The sequence below is a fragment of the Trachurus trachurus genome (genome assembly GCF_905171665.1).
Source record: "Trachurus trachurus genome assembly, chromosome: 20".
NCBI classification, from domain to species: Eukaryota; Metazoa; Chordata; class Actinopteri; order Carangiformes; family Carangidae; genus Trachurus; species Trachurus trachurus.
Genome location: NC_139911.1, coordinates 5276442 through 5299071, shown reverse-complemented (window position 1 = coordinate 5299071; position 22630 = coordinate 5276442). Strand labels below are relative to the sequence as shown.

The 22630-nt window shown below is 44.7% G+C and overlaps 1 protein-coding gene across 2 annotated transcripts in view; it reads left to right on the top strand.

Moving 5' to 3' along the window:
• LOC311003773 (partitioning defective 3 homolog) overlaps positions 1–22630 on the top strand; it is a 377802-nt gene that overhangs the window by 114781 nt on the left and 240391 nt on the right. For both annotated transcript variants that reach the window (XM_083995614.1, XM_083995613.1), the window contains exon 3: positions 11460–11634. In XM_083995614.1, coding sequence (XP_083851740.1) covers positions 11460–11634 — 175 coding nt within the window. The remainder of the gene's footprint in view (positions 1–11459; positions 11635–22630) is intronic.

Sequence of the window (22630 nt, the reverse complement as noted above, 5' to 3'; positions counted from 1 at the left end):
TGGTCGTTATCAAGCGGGTGGGATATTCAATGTTTGGGGTGGGACCGAGCTCAGTGTGTGTGTCTCAGACGTTTCATTGACAGATGACGGATCCAATATCAGTGGCTGATGAATCGTGAGCAACATGAAGCATAATTCGAATGCCTGTATTATCCAATGCGAACAAAAAATACCCCATTTTCATCCCGGATTTACACGAAAATAGAATTTTGCACAAAGTTTGGGCTACATCGTCTGATAGATGAGTTAATACATTAATTTTATGAGCCATAGTGGAATCAAATTCATTTTTCTTTTCTGTACACCTTTAATGCAGATAATTATTTTATTGCACTTTAATCTTTTTTATTAGAGAAATTAGTTTTTTCATGAGGAATTAGTTTGAAGTTGGATATTCGACACTATAGACATTCACTCTGGATCTAGTGGTGTCTACCTCCTGTGTTCCCAGTTTTAGATCACAGTATTTAAATCACAGACAACCAGTGTTATTCTTTATACTTTACGTTTAACGTCCCAAAATTAAAGAGAATCACAATAGAAAAAATTACACTAAATTAGTCTAATGCAGGACTGATGTGATCATTGCAAATGTATTATTAATTTATTTTAAATAATTATTAAATAATGTTTTTTTTTCAATAACTTCCAAGTCATGTGACCTATGTTTCCCAAACCAAGGCAGACTGGTCTAACCGCTCTAGATGAACAAGACACACCACTACTGTATATGGTGCTTTAATGGTAATTCTATTTTATATGAATATTTGTAGGAAAAAATTAGCTTTTTTCACTAGCTTCCATCCAAGTCATGTGACCTAGTGACCCCAAACCAGTGGAGAATGGTCTAACTACTTTAGATGAACAAAACACCTGACTTTATATGGTATTTTAATGCTTATTCTATTATCTATGAATATTTTTATGCAGTGCGCCACCAAATAATGTTACTAAAAAACCCTGCATATGTTTTTGCTCCTCGTGTTCCTTCACTAGAGAACTTGTTCTTTTTCTGCTCTCTTTGCCATCTTCACTTGATTTTCACTGGTATTACATCACTGGGTGTTGCTTAGACTTTCCATTCATACTGCAACAACACATTACACTGAGTTTATGTTAATTCGAGCAAAAAACTCAGAAACAAGGCTGAGATTATTGTAATCGAAATTGCATAATGGTCCAAAAATGAAAAACAACCATTCACAGTATGATTTTGTTTGACATCGTAGAGCCACTTAGAGTTTTTCCTTTTGCTATCATGATAAGAAATGAGAATAAACTCTTCTTGCTCAGCGTTTTTTCACCCAGAGGATCAGCAGATGTGAACTGTTTAATTCCACTGTTTCCTTTAATTTGTCACCGTCTCTAACAGCAGATAAATGGGAGGCAAAAAAAAAGAAAGAAGTGTTTCAGCTTTGTCATTAGCAGCTACATGTGTCTAAAGAGTTATGCAGAATGTGAGAAGCATCGATAAACACTTCACACACACACACACGTCACACACACACTTGGGAAGGTGTTTTGTCTGTCGGGTTGTTCTTGTTGAGCACGCTGCTGTAATTGCTGTCTTGTAACCGAGCTCTCTGGATGTTCTCCTCTCTCACAAAGCGAGGCCTGCATGTTCCCTCACGGGCACAAAACTATTCCTTTGTCGTCTTCTAGTTGGTTCGGTGTGTTGGCGAGAGCATCCTCCTCCTCCTCATCCTGTCTCCTCCAGCTTCACCTCCTCTCCTCCTCTCCTCCTCCTCGTCTCCTCTCCCTGCAGGCGGAGGCCACTCAGGCCTGCAGATGGCAGATAATGACAGTGGTGGTGTCCCCGCTGGCCACCGTGTGTGTGTATGTGTGTAAATGTGTGTGTGCATGTGGAGGAAGTGTGTGTCGTAGGTGTTGGCTCTGCCTCTGTTCAGCTCAGTGCCAGCAGTGGGGTGTTTAGCTCCACTTGGCCAACTCCTTACTGGCTGCATGGGTGAGTGGGTCACTCAACACTTGACTGGTGAACCAGCGGCTGACACACAAGTCAATACACAAACCGACTCACTGGTCTGACCGGTATACGAGCAGTTTTGTACCCGACAACTGAACTGATTGAGTTCAGATTAATATAAGGACGTCTGTTGTGCAAAACTGCAACAGAAAAACACCTTTGTTCAACTCAAAGCTGCACAATATGAAAATAAAAGAGAAGGTTTCTTTATCTCAACTGAATCAAAGATAATTCAACTCCAAAAAAAATGCTATATTTGTTCAAAGTAAACAACGCTTTTTGCAAGAACTGGTATAATTGCTTGTCCATAGTCCAAAATAACTTAGTCGACATGTTTCCGTGGCCTCACTTCTCCCGTCAATCACTCCACATATGCATAGAAAACATTATTTTGCATATTTCTTCATCTTCCCTGAGAGTTTCCTTCAGCAGCTCCCTCAGACCCGTCGCCTTCACTTTACTCTGTGAAACAAAACACAGAGACAAATTATCCTCAGTCGGTACAATTAGAGGTTCACTGTTGCTTGGGATCTAATTACTATCTGTTCACTTTGTCCTACTTGTTGATAAGGAGTGTGAATCAGTGAAAACCAAAGCCGATCAAAGCTTGAATCAAATGAAATTTCATTATTGGATGAATTAAACCTGAATGCACAGTGCAGAGAGAGGCGGTGTTATTTATTTATTTATTTTATTCTTTCATCAGCAGCGATCTGCTTTCTGCTGTTGCTTTCAGTCGAGGTTTTTTATTTTGAAGTCTGTTTCACTTGAGTTCAAAGTGATTCCCAGTCCCACTGAATATAAAGTAGCGTCTGCGTATCCACACACAAGCCTGTGTTGTTGGTCCGTGGCCCCCCGGGCGAACAGGCAGCTCACCCCGCGGGGGGACGTCCCAGGTGTGAAGCAGTCAAGGTCACCTCGGAGGACGACCAACGTCCCAATCTAGGGACAATAGATTTACCTGAATCCCTCCTATTATATTGTTATGTGGTTTTATTTGTATATAGGCTGATGGTGTCGCATACAGCTCCCAGAGAGAGTGATTTACAGTAGAAATCCACACTCTTGGTGGTTTTCTAGGTCAGTGTTTGTGTTTCTTTTTCATTTTTTTTTCAGTCATGTGTCAAGAAAGGTCTCATTTCTCTGCAATATTAAGCTTTTGGTATCATCCTTTCAGAATCAAAGAGAAAATGTTCTTCCTTTAGGTCTTTTCAAAGATACTTGAGAGTGGATTTTAATGCGATAGCAGTCAGAGTTCGCAATCTTAAAGCGTACATACTTGTGGTTAATGATCGGCCTTGTTAAAGCTATGAAACACCTGATTTCCATCCGCCTCCACTACAGAGGGATGTATGGCCTTGTCAAGGATACCATCCTCCCTCTCTGTCTGCTCTACTCCACTTTCTGCTCCTCATTCCCTCCATCTCTTTCCACCAGGGAGGCCTTAAATGTTTGAAGCGTTTTCTTTTTTTCTCTCACCCCTCTCTCCCTCTCTCTTTCTCTTTCTCTCTGTCTCTCCCTCTCTCCGAGCCAAGGTCCCTGAATGTGGACTTTTTAATTACTCTCTCCTGGCTTTGTGCATAACCAATGAAAGATTGAAGGGCACTTCCCCTCTGAAAGGCACTGTTAGAATATGGGTTTTTCTAATGCCACCGCCTTGGGAGAGGAATACTAATACACAAACTGTGACTTTTTTGTGCTTTTGTGTGTGTTTTTGCAGTTTGTGTGTGTGTGTATAAGGTGGGTGGGTTGCTCATATCACGTATTCATATTTGCCTATGTGTATTTTGGAGCTTCAGCCCCCTAGACAGACTGTCTGGCCGTTGTTTTGCATGTGAATCAAGGCAGGGGGAGGAAATGCATTATTAGATTGGGTGGGTGGATGAAAACTGTGAGAGCAGGTAGGTTCATTGCATTGATTAGATTTTTCCTTAAGACCAGTTTTGAGGGTGCAACTCCTCAAGGTGCCCCCAGCATTTCAGGTTGGCATGGAAATCAATGCAGGACGCCATAAACAAACAATTATATATGACCACGCATTAGTAAAACGTCCGTCAAGGCAACGGAAAGAGAATATTTTTCCACTTGTGAATAGAAAAGTAGAAATGAGCACATGTCTGTGCAGGCTGAATGAGGAAAAGGATAATTAATATGATTACATTTATAGAAAAAAAAAATGTTGAGTCGTTGATGGAGCGAGATTAGCTCAGCATTATTCCATGTGTCTGCTCAGTGTTAATTAGTGTCAGGTGATTGATGGTAATTTAGCCCATCAAGGTCAGAGGATGCTCGTCGTCGTGTTTCCTGCCTTCTCTCTCTTGGACACCCACCGTTAATTGCTTTCATGGACGTGTCACCGTTTCTCTCACTCCTCTTCCTCTCACGCTCGCAATCCTTCTTTGTGTTTCTTCAATTAAGTGTTACCTAATTCCTCACCACGGTTGAAAAAGTGTTGACTTGTACATATGACCGTGGGCCGGGGGGTTATGATGAGGTATTAATATACATGACGAGGTGAGGGTGTGTGTGTGTGTGTGTGTGTAGCAGACTGTAGTAGTAGCTGGGATTTTCCCTCCTGTCAGCACTGCATAGGTAGCACACGCTCACACACTCGCTCGCTCGCACACGCCGTCCTGATATGTGTGAATTCATTTTCTCCAGAAATCTTCAAAGGCCGGGGAACGAGAAACTTGGCCGAGTGGATTTCGAAAGGGATGAGTTTCTAATCTGGTTAAACTTTGCTTGCTCTGTATATTTTCTCACTGCCTCTTCACCCATTCTTTCTTTAACACCCCTACTTTTTTTTTTTTTTTTACTTCTCCCAGCAGTGAATTCACCTCCACGCGCTGCTCCGAAAGAAACGATGACTTCATGATTTAGTGAGAACAGCAGCGTAAACCAATCTGAGGACTCTGCGTTTGCTTGTTTTGGGATTATATTGCTTTAAGCCTGTCATCTCCCACCCTCCTCCCCCTCCTCCCCCTCCCCTCCCCTCCCTCACCTCACACATCACTGCTGTTATAAACGGCAGGATGTATTCCATGTGTTGCAGCATCTTTTACACATTACATTTACTTTGCGGCGTGTGTCATCATTTCAGGTCTTTGCCTTTGCAAACCTCTGGGGCACTCCTCCTCGTCCTCCTCCTCGTCCTCGTCCTCGTCCTCCTCTTCCTCCTCCCGTTGCATCAACCCCCATGTGACAGCACCTGAAATATGCATAGTGCGCCTCTGAAGTGCTGCAGGGTGCCATTTGAGGGTTATTTGAAATGCTAGCGATGGCAGGCCCGGCCCGGCACGCTTCGGACCTGTTCTCTCTGAATATTTGATGGTTTTAATGAGCGGGAAAAAATACAGGACTAAGCACTTTGTTGGTTTCGCCCGACTCACGGTGTGTGAGAAATAATGGACGGGAGGAAGAGGATGAAATATTGAATGTATTGTGTGATACCTCTGCAGGAGGAGGAGGAGGAGGAGGAGGAGGAGGAGGAGGAGGAGGGTTAATCCATTGTGATGTGCCGGAGGTCATGAAAAAGTTAAGATCCCGTTCTCTTCAGTCCAGGCTTTAAAGGGATAGTTCAACATTTTGGAAAATTGGCCCATTGCCATAACCCCTATAGTCATAGCAGTAGGTTCGTTACCTTTAATTGTCAGTGCAAGCTATTTTTAGAACGGCGGAGCAGAACCGCGAGCTGCTCAGAGCTACGCTACGGAGGCTCATGGGATTTCTCCAAAACGCTCTGGTGGACAAGTTGTGACCTGCACATTCACCACGCTATGAGATAATAACAGAACGTTACCAGACAGAGTTGTTTTCGAAGTAAATTTACGCAAAACCGCTGATGTGTGTTCCAGTTGGTGGCAGTTTTTCGGCAAGCAGTCTCTGCATTTACCTCTACCTTGTCCACAAGAGTGTTTTTGAGTTGTTGGATTGTGTATTTGATGAGTTTGGTGAGCGAAACCAAGAAATCCCATGAGCCTCTGTAGCGCAGCTCTGAGCAGCTCACGGCTCTGCTCCGCCGTTCTAAAAATAGCTTGCACCGACAATTAAAGGTAACAAACCTACTGCTATGACTATAGGGGTTATGGCAATGGGCCAATTTGCCAAAATGTTGAACTATCCCTTTAAAGGGAAATAAGAGTGTGTCACATGATCAGTTTGCATATAGATGATCAGAACTCTTCCTCTCTGATGGATGTGTAGGACCCGTGACTGATGGATGGAGCGGTTGAAGGGTGGATGGATGGGTGGAGTGTGGGTGAAGGATGGCGGCTCATGGCTATTACTCAACAAGTTCAGAGTCCTGGTGGAGTGAGCGGCTTCCACACTTTCCACTCTTACTGTACCTATAATAACTTTTCGGCCCCTGGTGCCCTCGCACTGAAATGATGATAAATGACGCGGAGGGGAGATGAAACCTGGACTGTTTGTTTGTGTGTGTGTGCGTGTGTGTGTGCGTGATGATACTGTGTGTTGAGTAGAAGAGAAGCTACCTCATCCGTTGCATAACTTTGCATATTTTATTCATTATACCAATTAACATGGGAGCAAACAGAAGTGAGGGAGACATAAGGAGTAAATTCAGCTCATCCGTCTTTTCTTTAAGTTATAATCACCTCTTATTAGTCATGCTCCTGACTTTGAGCCGGTGGATATAAAGGGGGGGAAAGAAAAGAAAAAGCTTCCGACAGACAAATGAATAAATGTTAATCTTGTTTTTCAAGGGGAGTTGCTGTTGCTCTGTGCGGCTATAAATATTCACAGCAGGACGCACTAGGCCGGCGCCACGTCGGATGTGCTCTTTAATTGAAGGTGTGTATCGAGCGGGGCAGGTTTCCCGCCGGTTGACTCGTGTCAGACGTCCCATCCAGCCGGCTGTGGAAAAGCTGTTGTGGCAGATATGGATTAGCGTCAGAGCGTCGCAGTGCAGGTATTACACGTCTCTGGTGGCACCGACTCCGATGCCGCCGCCGCCCCGCGACTACTAATAAACCTCCGTTGTCTCGGTGGACGCTTGGGGGGGACGACTGTTTTGTACGACGGTGTGGCAGCCGTAATGCCTGGGCTCCCCCCGGCAGATCAGGAGGAGGATGAGGAGGAGGGGGGTGGAGGATGAGAAGAGAGAAAAGAGATAGAGAGAGGTTGTCAAAACATCTCCTCATTCCCTCCTCAGCTGCTTCCTCGCCATCTCTTCTTCCACCGCTGCCAAAAGCCAGGAGCAGATCAAAGGAGGCCGACATGAAAGGAATCCCTGAGATTCTGTTTTTCAGTGCCCTTTCTCTCCCCGCTCGCTCTGTTACAGATATGGAAATGCTGAATCCCAAATACAAGCCTGTACCTCGGCTGCAGAGAATGCCCTGCCTCTGACTTTCTCTTTTTTCCCCCTTTTTTTTTCTTTTTGCTTCTCCTGCATCTCTCACCCCTTCATCATCACGTCTTCTCTCTCTCTCTCTCTCTCTCCAGCAGCCCCTCAGGCTTCCAGGTAGATAGCGGTTGATTGGCAGCTGCTGTGACAGTCAGTGGAACCGGCTGAGAGTGGATGAGTGTCAGCCTTGCTCCGGGGGCTTAAGGCAGCAGCAGTGTTGTAGCTCCCTGCTGGAGAGAGAGAGACAGAGAGAGAGATGGAGAGAGAGACAGAGAGAAAGAGAGGGAGAGAGGCCCATGAAATAAGACTCAGTCACTTCTTCTCTTCTCCTCGCTTCTCTCAACTGAAGCAGGTAGGAGCTAAATAGGTTTTTCAAATTGCTCCCGAGTTTATCCCGAGACTGGAAACTGGAACATTTCCTCAACTCACATCCTGTCATGTGTTCTCTCGCTATCTCTCTCTCATCCCTCTTTTCCTACCTTTTGGTTTCGATATATCTGTGTGTTTATTGTAGGTTGTAGCATCTTGTTATTCACATTTTTTTCCCCACCGCTTCACTCGCTCCCTCATATCTGCTCTGAATCCTCATTCTCAGCTGTCACGCTACTTGACAATTAGCCATGCTGCTCCCGTCTGTGCATCACTTTGCACTGCAAACTTTTTCCCTCCTTTTGAAAAACTTCTGAGCACAACTCGACGCCCGCCCGCCCGCCGTACAGCAGCCACAGGGGGAAAGTTGTGAGAATGAAGGAGCAAAGAAAAAATTGAAACGTGAAATCGTCTCAGTTCTAAGTGGCTGTGACCAATTCCCCGGATGGAGGGGAGAACGTTTGTGTGATGGCTTTTTTTTGCTGTGTTTGCTGCATGCGCCTCCTGAGCTCTGTCGCCGTCAACAGCGAGGATTGTGTCAGTTTTCCCTCCGGCCAAAGCGAGCCCACTTCTCCACGGGAGGAAACTCACAGAGAGGCACCGACTCCAAATCTCTGCAGAAAGGAGATGGAGACGCCCGGCTTTAAGATGTCCTGCAGGCGATGACGAGTGTTGATGATGATGATGATCAATACACAAGAAGGTTTATGTCCCAAACACCTGGCCACATCTGGCAGTAGTGGGCTAACTCACTGAGCGTCATTACTGGAACCGACTGATAAACACATGAGCTTGTAATCGAGATCCTAAGAAACTTTTTAATTTTGCTCGGTTGAAATCTTCACCGCAGACTGAAATTAATATGATATGCATCAGCGCTACAGAGTTGATACGAATATGATGAAATTGTGGCAACACACTTGAAAATACTTTACAAACTACGACTTATTTTGAATAAAACTTGGGAGTCACTTGAACATACATGTCATAGAGACCTTCAGCAGTGCCTCCAGAAAAATGCTAAATTAGCTAAAGCCCACATGTCATGCAGGGGGTGGCATTCTTATACAGTAAATGCGCCACATTTTTCACGCAAAATCACCAATTTTCATGCAAATATGTTCATTTTTCTTGCAAAAAAAAGTCACATTTCTATGCAATAAGTTGAAAAAATTGCATGTTTACTTCACACAGGAGCAGCCATTTTCACCGTGTTGCTTTGGGAACATTATGAAGTGACCCGTTTTTTGACCCGGGATGTTTTGTAAGTTTGAGCCATGTTTATTAGTGTAAATTGAAGTTGAAGTAAAACCAAGATGTGGTACACTTGTTTATCAAAGGAAGTCGTTAGAAATGTCTCTTTTTACATTGAGGCCAGTGACAACAGGGTGTTGGGGGAATTACTTTTTTTTTGCAAATTCCTGCAGAGTTACTGCATAAAATTGTATAAATACCCATCATATTTAAAAAAAAAACCTTCCTCATAATCCAGGATTTTCTGCCTGCAACAATCACAAAAAACCTCCGTCTATGACCTGAAAACTGATCAGCCAATCATTCTTCTTCTTTGACCACTAACAGGTACTTTGATTTCTCCGCTCTCCACTCAGATATTTCCGAACAGTGGGAACTTTCCCCGTCTCTTTGGGGTTGAGGGGGACGAACAAGCACTTTGAAGAGCCCATAAATATTGAATGTGGGATAAATGCAGTCCCATTTGATTCTGAAATGGAGGGTGTGTGGATGAGTTTAGCCCCCGAAACATGTCAGATATACCCACAGAGTGCTCTGGAGTGTCTGGTGAAAGGATGCATGGCGTAGCAAAGTGGACCTAATTAGAGGGATTTGGAATGTAGTTAAAAATGAATCACACTTCTCCACGACACCAACAACACTATATTCACCACTTCTCTAAATGGGCAGCTGGCAGCACGGGGCTCGCCGGCCCGGCCCGCTTAAATACTCATACCAACATATGAATGGGAGGCCTGATTACTTTGTCACTAATGATTCATTGGCTCGCACGTACACTCTGGCAGTGTAAATCCCTCCGGGGACGCCCCCCCCCCCCTCTCCCCCCTCCCTCTATCGTCTGTGTTCACATAGCACTTCCTGTCGTCGTGGTCGCCACTCCTCAGCCAACACAGAATTTCATTTTTATAAGTTTGAGAACAAGTGTTAGTATCATACAAAGAAACCAAACATCAAAAGCTAGATTACCCCAATTATGTGAAGAAAGTGTGTGATTCAGGATCATTGCTGAGCCAAATTGATCAGTGGAGCACAGTTTGTACATGTGCACGGACACACACACACACACACACTTACACATAAGACAGCCTGCAGCACATTACCTCCTCAAACTGCCTGATTTCTTACATTAAGGCCTCCTTATTTTCTCACATTGCACATCTCTTTATTTCTCATTACCTCACTGGTGCACCCAGCACATTTCCTTTTTTTTTTTTTTTTGATAAACCCTCACAACCTGAGGAATATAATTTCAAGATGGGATCGGAGTGTGATTAGAGTGAAATGGGTGAAGCCTTCGCTGATGGCGCTGCGTCTCACAGATGGCATTGGGACGGATGCGAGGAAACGGTCTGCTTTACTTTAATTGCGCAAAGCCAGCATAAGAGACGTCGCTGTGAATTACAGCAAGGGCAAAAAAAAAAAAACACACACACACATGGGTATACTATACTCACACAGAGGGGGAATATCATCACCCCCCCCTTTCCTGCATAAGAAAAAAAAGCACAGGGGCTTCTAAACTTGTTTATATGCAGATTTGCCCGTGTTGGGTTGATGAAAAACAGCAAATACATGGAAAAACACTTGTGCTATTTTTACCCTCAGACAAATACGATGCAGGGAACACAAAAGCTGTTTGCTTCCATCGCCGATTAATGCTTCCTTTGTCGGCTGCTCCCTCCACATCCACGGCCTCCCATTTAACAGATTTGCAGGTCGGAAAAAAAGACATAAAAAGGAACTCATCTCCAGTCTGTGATGTACATACTTTTTGTTCTGTGTATGAGGCTGCAACTGTACGACTGCTCTGTTTTGGGAGGAATAAGAGGTTAATCTTCTTGTGAGAGGTTTAGTAACAGGTTGTGCTGGCAATGAAAACCACTTGGCACTGCAGTGCTGTCTCCACTCCACTATGGCAGGTTGTCTGCTTTCACTTCTCTCTGTCTCTCATCTTCAGCAGCTGATCTAACTTTACTCCAGAGAAAGATGAACCACAGTCCGGTGTTGCTTCTTCTACACCGTAATCCAGACTGCTGTCTCTCTGGCTCTCTCTCTTGTTAAGTGGGTGACTTGGCTGCGGCGATGAGCAGTGTGTGTCAGACTGATAATTATGGGATGCTGCGGGGAGTTTCTCCCTACTATCTGGCCTGGGAAACGTGGCAACGTATCACCTTTGTGGGAATGGAGCAGCTGCTCGCTGTGGGAGCCAAACCTGGCAACCCGGAACATCCCACGAAACATGACTGCAGATGTTGCAAGATTAAACTGGATAGAGTGTGTGTGTGTGTGTGTGTGTGTCTTAAATCATGATTGAGTGCTTTATTTTGCATAGAACTGCATGGAGGCACAAAACCTGAACCAGAACCACACTGTTGCAGTATATATATTTCATGAACAGTATGTCTGGACCACACGGTTAGAAATCCAATCTCACACACACGACTCGCTCACTAATACATAAACCTGTGTTATTTCTTCTCTCTGCAGCTCATAGCCGTGTACGAGGAACAGGATCCCCACAATGGAGGCGACGGCACCAGCGCCAGCTCCACGGGAACCCAGAGTCCAGACCCCTTCGCCAGTGACATGAGCTCCGTGTCGGCCTTCCAGCCCTACCAGACCGGCGGCGAGATCGAGGTCACGCCATCCGCCCTGCGATCCAGTGAGTCCAGTGATAAGTTGTGGAGATAATGAAATTGATCTGGTTTTTAGTTAGAGATGCACATATAGGAAATGTTAATTTCTACATCTTAGGTGTTGTTGTATTGCAAGAAATTGCAGATCAAATAGATATTAATCAACATATTGTTGTAAAAATAACTTACATCTTACTTTAAAGGGACATTGTGTAACTTCTCCTGTTATCTATTCAGGAAAATCGATTATTTTGTTCAAAAGTCTGTTTTTCATTAACCAGTAATCCCCCCCATCAACAAACTGAAGTGTTCCTTTCAGCTCTGATGCTGCATTCACCTGCAGTCGGGCAGACGGCCGTCGGTAACAAACCAGATGTCATTTTAGTCACAGAAGTCGAGCATATTATAGTCGATGTATTGTTTTGCCTCGTGCTGACGGACCACTTGTTTACATAGAGGCTTGTTTATGCCGTTACGTGCAGCGGCTGTCGTCCGTCTGCCGTCTGCCCAATTTCACGTGAATGCAGCATGAAAAATACAATTGAGTTGCTTGCTATTTACAACCACAACGCTAGATGGGAGTAATTCCTACACAATGTACCTTTAGTAATGGGTTGTCTGGGAGCTTGAGGGTGAATTTTCTACCTTGTAAATATCCACTGGGCTCAGAGAGGAACGGGTCAGGGACATGACAGTGTCACCTGAACCGTCTTGTGCATTAGAGCGCTAAGTGATCACCATTCACTGAACGGCCTCTTCCTCTGGAGAACGGTAAACTGAACGCGTCCTTTTGCAGCTAATGAACGTGAACGTGAGCGTCCGGTGTCTGGTGCTGACTGTTCAAACAGCTCCTGGTGCTGCCGAGGTCAGTACGAACATCTGAAGGACTGATCTGATTCCAGTCACAAAAGAAAAGAAAAGAATAGAAGACAAGAAAATCCAATTTTTATGCAAATTGTGTCCACTGGGTCTGAAACAACGAGTCCGAACATCAATGAATGAAGATCACAAGAAATAATTGAGAAAAGAAAACAGCAGCAGAGTTCCTCCAGCTAACTAAAACAGTAGCTTTGGCTTGAATGTGAATCTCTGTCTGTGACTCAGACGCAGTAATCCAGTTAGTTTGTCAAGTGCCAGTTGTTGGCAGCATCTTCATATTGACAGACCAGAGAGGAGGTGAATACCAGGAAATATTTCCCCCAAGTTGTGTGACTGTTTTGCATCTCCCAGGCTGTCAGCAGGCTGGATAAGAGACAGAGGGATTAGAGGTCATCAAAACAGCTCTAATGAATTCATACCTGTGAGTCAGGGGACTTTTGTTTACACCTTTTTACTCAGTGACAGTGTGAACACACCTGAGACCGGGCCGGATGCATCAGAGTAAAGTTCCTCTGCTCTGCTGCAACTCGCAGGGCAGTGTCTGCTTTACTTGACATGCTTCAGGTGTATTGTGTGTGTGTGCGTCAGGGCTGTGCAGTGTGTCCACACAATGGCAGCGCACTGACTTAGACAGACAGGTAGGAGCTGAGACAACGGAAGGAGCTGAGACACAGTCGGATACTCAGTCATGCATGAGCAGGAGCACACATGCCAGAGCAAGTTGGACACACACACTCATACACACACTCACACACACATACACGGCGCACAACCAGGAAAATGGCACACACACAAGTCAGTGACTCAGGTGGTGCTCATGTCCACATATTCACGTCCCATGAAGTGGAACCAGTGAGCTGATGCAGAGCTGTCTTCAACTTCAAAGGACACGCCGAAGACATTCAAAGCCAGAGCTCACATCACCAGCATGGACTCACACACACACACACACACACACACACACACACACACACACACACACACACACACACACACACACACACACACACACACACACACACACACACACACACACACACACACACATGCACATGAGTGAGCAGTTGACTTGCCCCAACCTCACATCCTAGCTTCTCTCAACTCGCCTGCTGGACTGTGGAGATTTATGGAAATTCCTGGGCATGATGCAACTGCATTGGTAAACTAGTAACACCGAGCTGTGCAGGTTAGTTTGAACCTGTCTGACCTGCTGCCTCAGATAAACCCACAGTCTTTTTTTTTTTTTTTTTTTTTAAATCCCCCACACCAACAAAGATTCATAACTAACACTGGTCAAACAGTGTGTGGTGGAGAGGATGAAAGTAGAACTAGACTTTAAGGATGTGACGGAGGCCGGAGATAGAGAGATCCTCTTCCCTCACACCTGTCCACTCTGCCTCTCAGTGCATGTTTGTGTTGGTTTGTTCACTTTATTAAAGGGGAATTGCCATTTTTTCACAATCTGGACCTTACTTCTAACATAAAATATGATAATTTACTCACCCAGATAACTTTGGTGTCATTACAAGTCGTTCTGATGAAATTAGATCCAGCCAAGAGCCGCGTATATCCATATAATGTGAGTCTACAGGGCAGCGGAATGCAGCCTCTAAATAACACATTATCTGCCGTGAAACTCGTTCATTTCACCAATATTTTGTTATGATAGGCTAGTGCTATTCCCCTCTGAGTCTGTGGTTAGCTGTTATCAACATCCAGGGTCTGTAGGTTGACCTACTGACCTCTGACCTGGATGATGTCATTTCTAAGCGCAGCGCGGCGCGGCTTGTTGCTAATGCTAATACTATGGTTCGTTTCTGCGTGTTTCTGACTTGTCAGAACAAAATGACCAGCTGGACGAAGTTCAGCTTCCACAGGCTTCCTCTCCTCAACCTGGACTCACTAAAGCTCCGGCTAGTTGCACTACAAATGGACCCGAATGCCGAAGCGGAATGATTATTATCAGAATGAGTCGGGCAGCGCTCGGAGATGACATCGTCCAGGTCAGAGGCTAGTAGGATAACAGATAACCCTGAATGGATGATGCAGGGAAACATACAGGATGAGTCATGAACACTGGTGAATATTATTTATTATTTGCAAAAGATTTGCGATGTTCCTGTTTCCTTCAGTTTATCTGGTGCTCAACTTTTTAAAATAATTTTGCAATATTAGAAACTAATTGCAGAAATCGTAGTGAATCATAATGTTGGACGTCAGCTGTGGTGCACAAACCCCGTCACTAATATCAAGACTAATGTCTAAGAATACCTAATAATACTCAATTGTGATGCATGATGAGTAATGTTGGATTACTGTTAAGTACGTCATGGGCGATGGATGTGATCCCTGAATTTGGATAGAGTTATTAATACCTGCAGTTTCCATCCAAAGCTGCTCCTCCCTGCTGTTTGGTATATAAAACCTCCAAACAAAAACAACAGATCCAAGAAAATACATTCATGCACTTATAGTCAGAGTATCAGATTTGGATTTTTTCATACTGATAAACAACTCGCTCCTTAAGTATTTTCATTCTGATGGCACAACAGAGGGCTTATGAAAGCTCCGTCTTACCCACCCACACAAACACACACTTCCAAGCAGCCCGTTCTTTGCATGGCCTATAAATTGTACATCTCACATTCACAAGAAATACAATGACAAGTCTGCAGCAGCAGCAGCAGCAGCGCCGGCAGAGGGAACTGCCTGCTTCCCACACACTGCCTCTGCCACACGGCCATGGCTTTATGTTTAGCAATTTCTTGGGAGATAATGACAGTGAAGATGAGAGACTGTGGGTTGGACCTGATTAAGGCAGCCAGACAGGTGAGGCCGGCAGATTGTTTTGTTTCCGCGGCGCTTTACATAAATGCAGTATTACCGACAAGATACGAGTGAGATTGCATTGTTTACAGAGTGTAGTGGTTTCCTGGAGATTGTGTGTGTAATGCACATTGACTCTTACCCACTTATAAGTTCCTATTTCCACTCCAAAAGTATCTGCAAAGTTGTTTAGGCTAGGTGTGTGGTGAATAAGGTCTAAGAGACAGACAGATGGACAGACAGACAGACTGGCATCATCTGGGGCAGATGAGTAAGACAGACAGCCAACGGTCCCTCCAGAGATGCAGATGAGCAAATTACTGGCAGCAATATTGCACATCAGACATCAAAGTGTAGCAGCGGCGCCCTTGGCAGCTGTGCTCTGAGGCAGAGAATTATGGCTATTTAAAATCATCATCTTTTAGAGCTTATATTGATTGTTTTTTCTCCTCCCTTACAACTCCCCAAGTCCCAAACTCTCCCTCCTCGCTGCCTCTCTGTCCTCCATCCATCCATCCATCCATCCATCCATCCATCCCCTCCCTGTGCCTCCGCCCTGGGAACCCATTTTAGATTTCCATGCTAACATGTGCCGCGCAGGTCAAACTGCTAATAATTGGATTGGAGATGAGATGTAAATTGCAATAATGAATGTAATTTTCCCGTAATTATACGGACGCTCGAGCTGCCTCTGCCTCTACTCGCCGCTAAATTCTAATCTTTCAGAAGTAAGAGAAAATGTCTGAAACTTTAAATTAACACCGGATCTTAATGGTGCTTGTGGCTTCGAAAATAGAACGTTGTGTGCTTTTTTTTCTTTTTTTTTAATACGGAGGTTCATCTTTTTGACACAGCAGAGTTGAATTTGTATTTCTGGCAGTCCAGTCAGTCAGTCAGTCATTTGTCAGAGTTTTCCTGAAGTTAAAGTTTCTGGAAAGTTTCTCTGAGTCTCTGCTGTTAATATGTTGTGTTTAAAGACACCGTATGTTTACAGGCTGAAGTGCTCGTGTGAATAACCTCCTACACACACACACACAGAGACTCTCAGCTGTGTGAATTGTGTATTCGTCAGATCACAGAAAACTGTTTTTGGGCATCGACTTCACCATTTCCTTGACTCTTCCAGATTAAAGCAGCGAGCCCCCACAGGCCGCCGCTTCACAGTGGTTTTCAGAAGAGCTGAGGGGCGTTGTTAGGCACGATGCAGACGCAGCAGCAGCAACACACACACACACACACACACACAGATTTGTCTGGATAATCGTGCACTTGCTGAAGCAGTGCTGAGTTATGTTCATGCTCCTCTTTGCTTGTACAGGTGCATTTTAATTGCCCGGTGCCAGAAGTAAAGATATTTCTTCAGCAACTTCTCTGGTTGTAGTTTTGGCTGCAGTCGGATTAACAAGGGATTTTTTTTTTCTTTTTTTGCCCCATCGCTGACACGATTTCTCTCACCCCGAGGGTGATCAGGGAGTTTCTGTACGGTGGTGCAGTTGGTGTGTAGACTGTCTCGGTGCTCGCTGCTTTACAAATCTGTGGCAACTTGAAGTACAGAGAAGTTGAGTCCCGTGGGCTCTGCAGTGAACCCAGTATCAAGAGATAGAGAGAAAAACCCTACTCTAACTATATATCTACTATTACGGTTCATTTGTAATACTTTCCCCCTCATGTTGTCACTTGCCAGATTCAAACAGGATTGTTTGGTGCAGTAATACTGATGTAAATCGGTCACAGCCAATCATAATGAAGGACTGCAGCTAACCATTTATAAACCTGCTTTAAAGGGATAGTTCAACATTTAACAAATTGGTCCATTGCCATAATCCCTATAGTTTTTGGAGTAGGTTCGTTACCTTTAATTGTCGGTGCAAGCTATTTTTAGAACGGCAGAGCAGAGCCGCTAGCTGCTCAGCGCTACGCTCATGGAATTTCTTGGTTTCCCTCATCAAACTCATCAAATACACCATCACAATACACAATTGTCCGAGCGTTTTGGAGTTGTTGGATTGTGTATTTGATGAGTTTGATGAGGGAAACCGAAAAATTCCATTAGCCTCCGTAGCGTAGCTCTGAGCTCACGGCTCTGCTCCACCTTAATAAAAACAGCTTGCACTGACAATAAAGGGAACAAACCTACTCCTAAAACTGTAGGGCCAATTTGCCAAAATGTTGAACTATCCCTTTAAAGTGATTTTTCACTTCTATTAGCTCTATTGCAGGATTCACAATCAGGAAACAGGAGAAGCTCAGGTGCTATTGACAGAATCTGCACTGGCGTTAATGTGGAAAGGCTTTAAAACACATCAGTGAGTCTTCCATGATTAAAACCCCGACTGTGCAGATTAAACTAAAACTCCTTCCGCACTTTGATGGCTTCAACTTTCAACACCTGGCACCTCTGGATCTGAAGGAAGAGCAGCGGCCTGGTGACTTGGTGGATTGTCCTTTTCTCCACTGACCTGCTCACTTGGTCCTTGAGTTTCTGCTGCCTGGCTCCTTGAAGCCGTGCAGTGACAGGGTTGCTGGGAGGCCATTAGAGAGATTGCCTGTGGGGTGGGAGGGGGGGAGAAAGTGTGGACACCTTTTGAAGAGGAGAGGGCCTTCGTCTAATCAATTTGGCTTAGTGGTCTGCCTGTGAGCCTGCTGCCTCCTCTCAGCCAAGGCCATATAAAAGTCACAGCAGCAGAGAAGATGCACAGTGACACTGCCAACGCACAGTATACAGTAAAAAAAAGCAGATATATCACAACACGTTAGTTAGCATGCTCGCTAAATGCCTCAGACACTTTCCTCAAATGCTGAGTTGAGACATTACTTTTCACTGGCACTCGCTCTGAGGCTGCGTGTGAAGCATTTTTAAGAGCTCCATCTCTGATATGAGGCTTAAGAAGTGGACTGGCTCTCCATCCTGGGCTCTCCAGTGGATTTGGGCGACTTCCAAACGCAGTGACTGCCCATTATAGATAAAGTGCCACGTTTAGGTTTGGAACCACATGCAGCTAAGTCTGATACCAGGCACTGATACTTATCTCTCTCATCTGTCTCTCTCCCTCTCTCTCTCTCTCTCTCTAACTGTCTCTGGTCCAAAACTACCTCTTCAATCTCTCACTTCAGCGGTGGGCAGGTGAAGCAGCGTGCGACCGAGCGGCTTAGGATCACAGAGATGGTAATGGCGGTGCTGTCTGACGGTTAACCCGTTTCACATTGTCTCTTCTCTCTGCAGAAACTGTTGATAAATCAATTTGCAATTTGTGCAGGTGTTACAGTAAGTACAGTATTGATTGGTGACGAGTTAGAGACATCTGTGATAATTTATTCTCAGCCTCCTTGCTCTGTGTTCTGTTGGTTGCCATAACACTAAATATTTAAAGGGATAGTTAAACATTTTGGCAAATTGGCCCATTGCCATAATCCCTATAGTCATAGCAGTAGGTTTGTTACCTTAAATTGTCAGTGCAAGCTAGTTTTAGCTAGCGGCGGAGCAGAGCCGTGAGCTGCTCCGAGCTACACTACGGAGGCTAATGGGATTTCTTGGTTTCCCTCATCAAACTCATCAAATACACAATCCAACAACTCCAAAACGCTCTGGTGGACAAGTTGTGATCTACACATTCACCACGCTATGAGATAATAACAGAACGTTACCAGACAGAGTTGTTTTAGAGGCAAATACAGAGACTGCTTGCTGAAAAACTGTCCCTGAAGGCAACGCGCATCAACGGTTTTGCATGAATTTACCTCTAAAACAACTCTGTCTGGTAACGTTCTGTTATTTGATGAGTTTGATGAGGGAAACCAAGAAATCCCATGAGTATGTTATGTATCGTAGCTCTGAGCAGCTTGCGGCTGTGGTCCGCCGTTCTAAAAATAGCTTGCACCGACAATATAAGGTAACGAACCTACTGCTATGACTATAGGGATTATGGCAATTGGCCAATTTGCCAAAATGTTGAACTATCCCTTTAACATAATGTAGTTATTCTCATATGAGATAGGGGAATGTACCCTGACCTAATTCCAGGCCCCTCCCTTTGCACTTGAGGCTCTGTGCTGTTTGAGTTCCTGGGAAGTTACCTCAACAAGACAGGGTCAAAAACATAAAGGACACTATGAACCTTGTGGCCTCCCTGGGGACCTGTTGGTTGATAATCCAGTTTTGGGTTCATGGACTGTTCACTGAAAGTCTGTGAGGTGTCATATAGCAGCGTTAGTCACTGTGAACTGCACCGCCTGCCTCTGTGAAGCTGGTTTGTACTGCAGAGCAGAACGAATGCACCGAGCAGCCTCCATTCCTCACCGAGTTTTATCAGCGCAGGTAATGGAATTTACCAAGAAACACAAGAAACCACATTTTTTTTCCACTGGCTCTCCTAAGTTTTGTCTTTGTCTGTTTTTCTTTCTTGTCTTTTTATTTTCTGGCCTCCTGGTAGCCGTGATGAAACGTCCTTCCTCAGGACTCTGCATCTGCACCGCCGTGACACCATCCATTGTCACGGAAACGCACGTCCCGACGGGTTTATCTCTGCTCAGTTAATGCCGAAGGAAGTGCTGAGTTTATTTAACAAAACATTGTTTAAAAAAGTCCACAGTTGTGTTTTACACCTTCTCCTGTGATTCATTCCCCCGGCGTTAAAAGAAAAACACGATTGTTCCCAACAAGATTCTTTGCAATGGATCGTAGTTCTTGTCAATGCAGAGATACAGAGGAACTGAATGAAAAAACCTGTAGTAAGTCATCTTCTTAGACCGCTAACATACTCTTCTGTGGTTATGTCATCATGGCCGCTCGTATATCTCCTCAACCTTTATTCATCAACAAACCGCAGCCACTTCCAGCCGCACATAACACCTCTCAGAGCATCCACAGAGTTGAGTACACACTCAGCGGCGAGGATGTTGAGATTGCAAACTCATCATTAGCGAGCTGAAAGCACTTTTAAACCCCGAGGTCCTCGTGAGAGTCTGAACCACCTCCCTCCACCTGAGCTGCTGGAGAGCCTATTAGTTATGTCAACTCTTAATCATGTAGAGGGAGAGGGGCCAGAGCGCCGGTGCCAAGGGTGGGTCTTAAAAACGGCTGGGGGAGTGGGCGTTCATTTCACAGTCTCTGGGAATATTAGTCATAAAAAAGGCTCATACTGTCATAATATCATCCCGGGCTTATTACAGCTAATTATTGCAGCGGCCGACGCTGTTAAACGGTGAAGACAGTGTTTTGGTAATGAAGTGTGAAGTGCTCCGAGTGGTCAAAGTCTCCACTCAGCACCAGTGGGAATGCGCTACCAGTGCTATTCCTATTATTACATCTGCCATGGATCCCAATAAAGCCGAAGCCAGACAGCTGAATCATGTGGAGTGTGTGCGTATGTGTGTGTGTAAGTGTGTGTGTGTCTTTGTTGACTGCTTTATTACTTCCTGAGCTGAGCTGAGAGCAGTTTTGCAGGTCACTTGTGTCACAGTTAAACCAACACAGGAGCACAGAGGTCTTGATTGGGGAAATAAAGTATTTGACACTCTCTGACATGCAGAAACCGGTTCAAATGGTTGACGGGCTGAGACCTTGTGACGGGGGCAGGAGGGGCGGGGGGGGGGGATCATGGGAAGGAAGCCAAGGTTTGTTTGCACCGACACTCAGCAGAAGAACACGCAGCAGAATTATGAGTCCGCGTACGAGTCGGCATCTGAAATATGGCGTCTTCCATCCACGTCCGGAGCTCTCACCGGACTCATAATGTTTATACGCTTCTGTAAATGCTAAATATTTATGTAGTGTTGAGGAACATCCTGTTCACAGGGGAACCGCTCGGAAGGGGAAGAGACTTTCCAGAGACAGGACTGCAGAGGTGACATCCCTTCATCCTGTTTCTGACAGAGACCAAGAGGAAGCAGGTGTCTGAGGTTTATGTTTTCATTTCTGACAGGTAGAAATATCACAAATGATCACGTTACAAAACAGGGCCTTTGGATATATAGTGTTTAATTTAGGGGGTTTGAATTCACTGAGGTTTCCTTATAAATTAAATGGAAAATATTTCCACTGAAAACATTACGCTGGTTTTATATTTCTCTCCGTTTTCACTTCCTATTTTTTCCTTTTTTGTCTCTGAGTGAAGACAACAACCAAGAAAAAGTAGCACATTGTGTATGTTTGCTCAACTTGGAAACTTATTTCTTTACAAAAGCAAAAATGCAAAGCGTTTAAACAAAAAACAAGACAATAAAGAAAAACAAAGGAAAAGATATGATCGGCTTCATCTGAGAATGCATCACATTTATGAAAATTACAACCATTATAGCTCAGAATAATTAACGTAATTACTCAAACTTCCACTTTCATTCATAGAAAAAAAACGCTTTATTTAACTGTAACAGTGAATCCACCTTTGTGTCTGGTCTCTGTGTGTTTCTCATTAGCCGCTGAGACCCTCTGTGGTTCATTTACATCGTGTTTGACGGGGTCACATTTGGCCGACGGCGATGCCTCCTGGATCCCCGGCACCATAAGTCCTCAAAGGATTATGGGATGTTTAGCATCTCTTTGTCTCGGCGCTCGGCCTCTCGACTCCTCCACCCTTCTCATTAGTCCCTTTTGTGAAAAGCCCTCCCACGCCTCCCTCGCCCCTGCTCCGTTGTCTTCCGGGGGGAGGTCACCTGTGAAGTCTGCTCTGCTGTGAAGCAACATGCGAGGCGTGAAGCGCCGTTCAGAGCCGCCACATGTGGTTAGACACTCGTACGCGGGCGTTTATCGGCACGTGTGACCGCACACCTGCAGACAACACGGACGCATTGTTGTGTACATGAACAGAGAGCGGGTGGGTTAATGGTTTTCATTTATATGGATGAACGTGTTCACGAATGAGCGCACACGCTCCGACCTCTGATTGAAGTTCAATGCACATTACGATGATTTACTATAATTGATGCTGAAATATGTTTTTCAGATAGAGAAACAGTAGTGAGGGTGTTGACTGTGATCCTCAGTGGTGAACAAGTAGATGTGCACATTTTACACTTCTATTTCCCATTATTTTCACCTTTCGTGCATGACGATTGTCAATAAAGTAGCAAAGCACTTTCTTCCCGGCGACGTCAACATGTTAAAGGGATAGTTCACCCAAAATTGAAATTTGGGAGAAGTTTCAGAGTTATCCGTGGCTTCTCTGAGTTACAGGGGGTCTCGGCGTAGCAGTGCATGTCCATATAACGGTTGCATGGATACCAACTGTCTTCGTAACAAAAAGACACACCAAAAAACATCCAAATACCTCCATGCTGCTCATATGTAATGTCCGTCTTGTATTGAAGCCCCGAAATGCG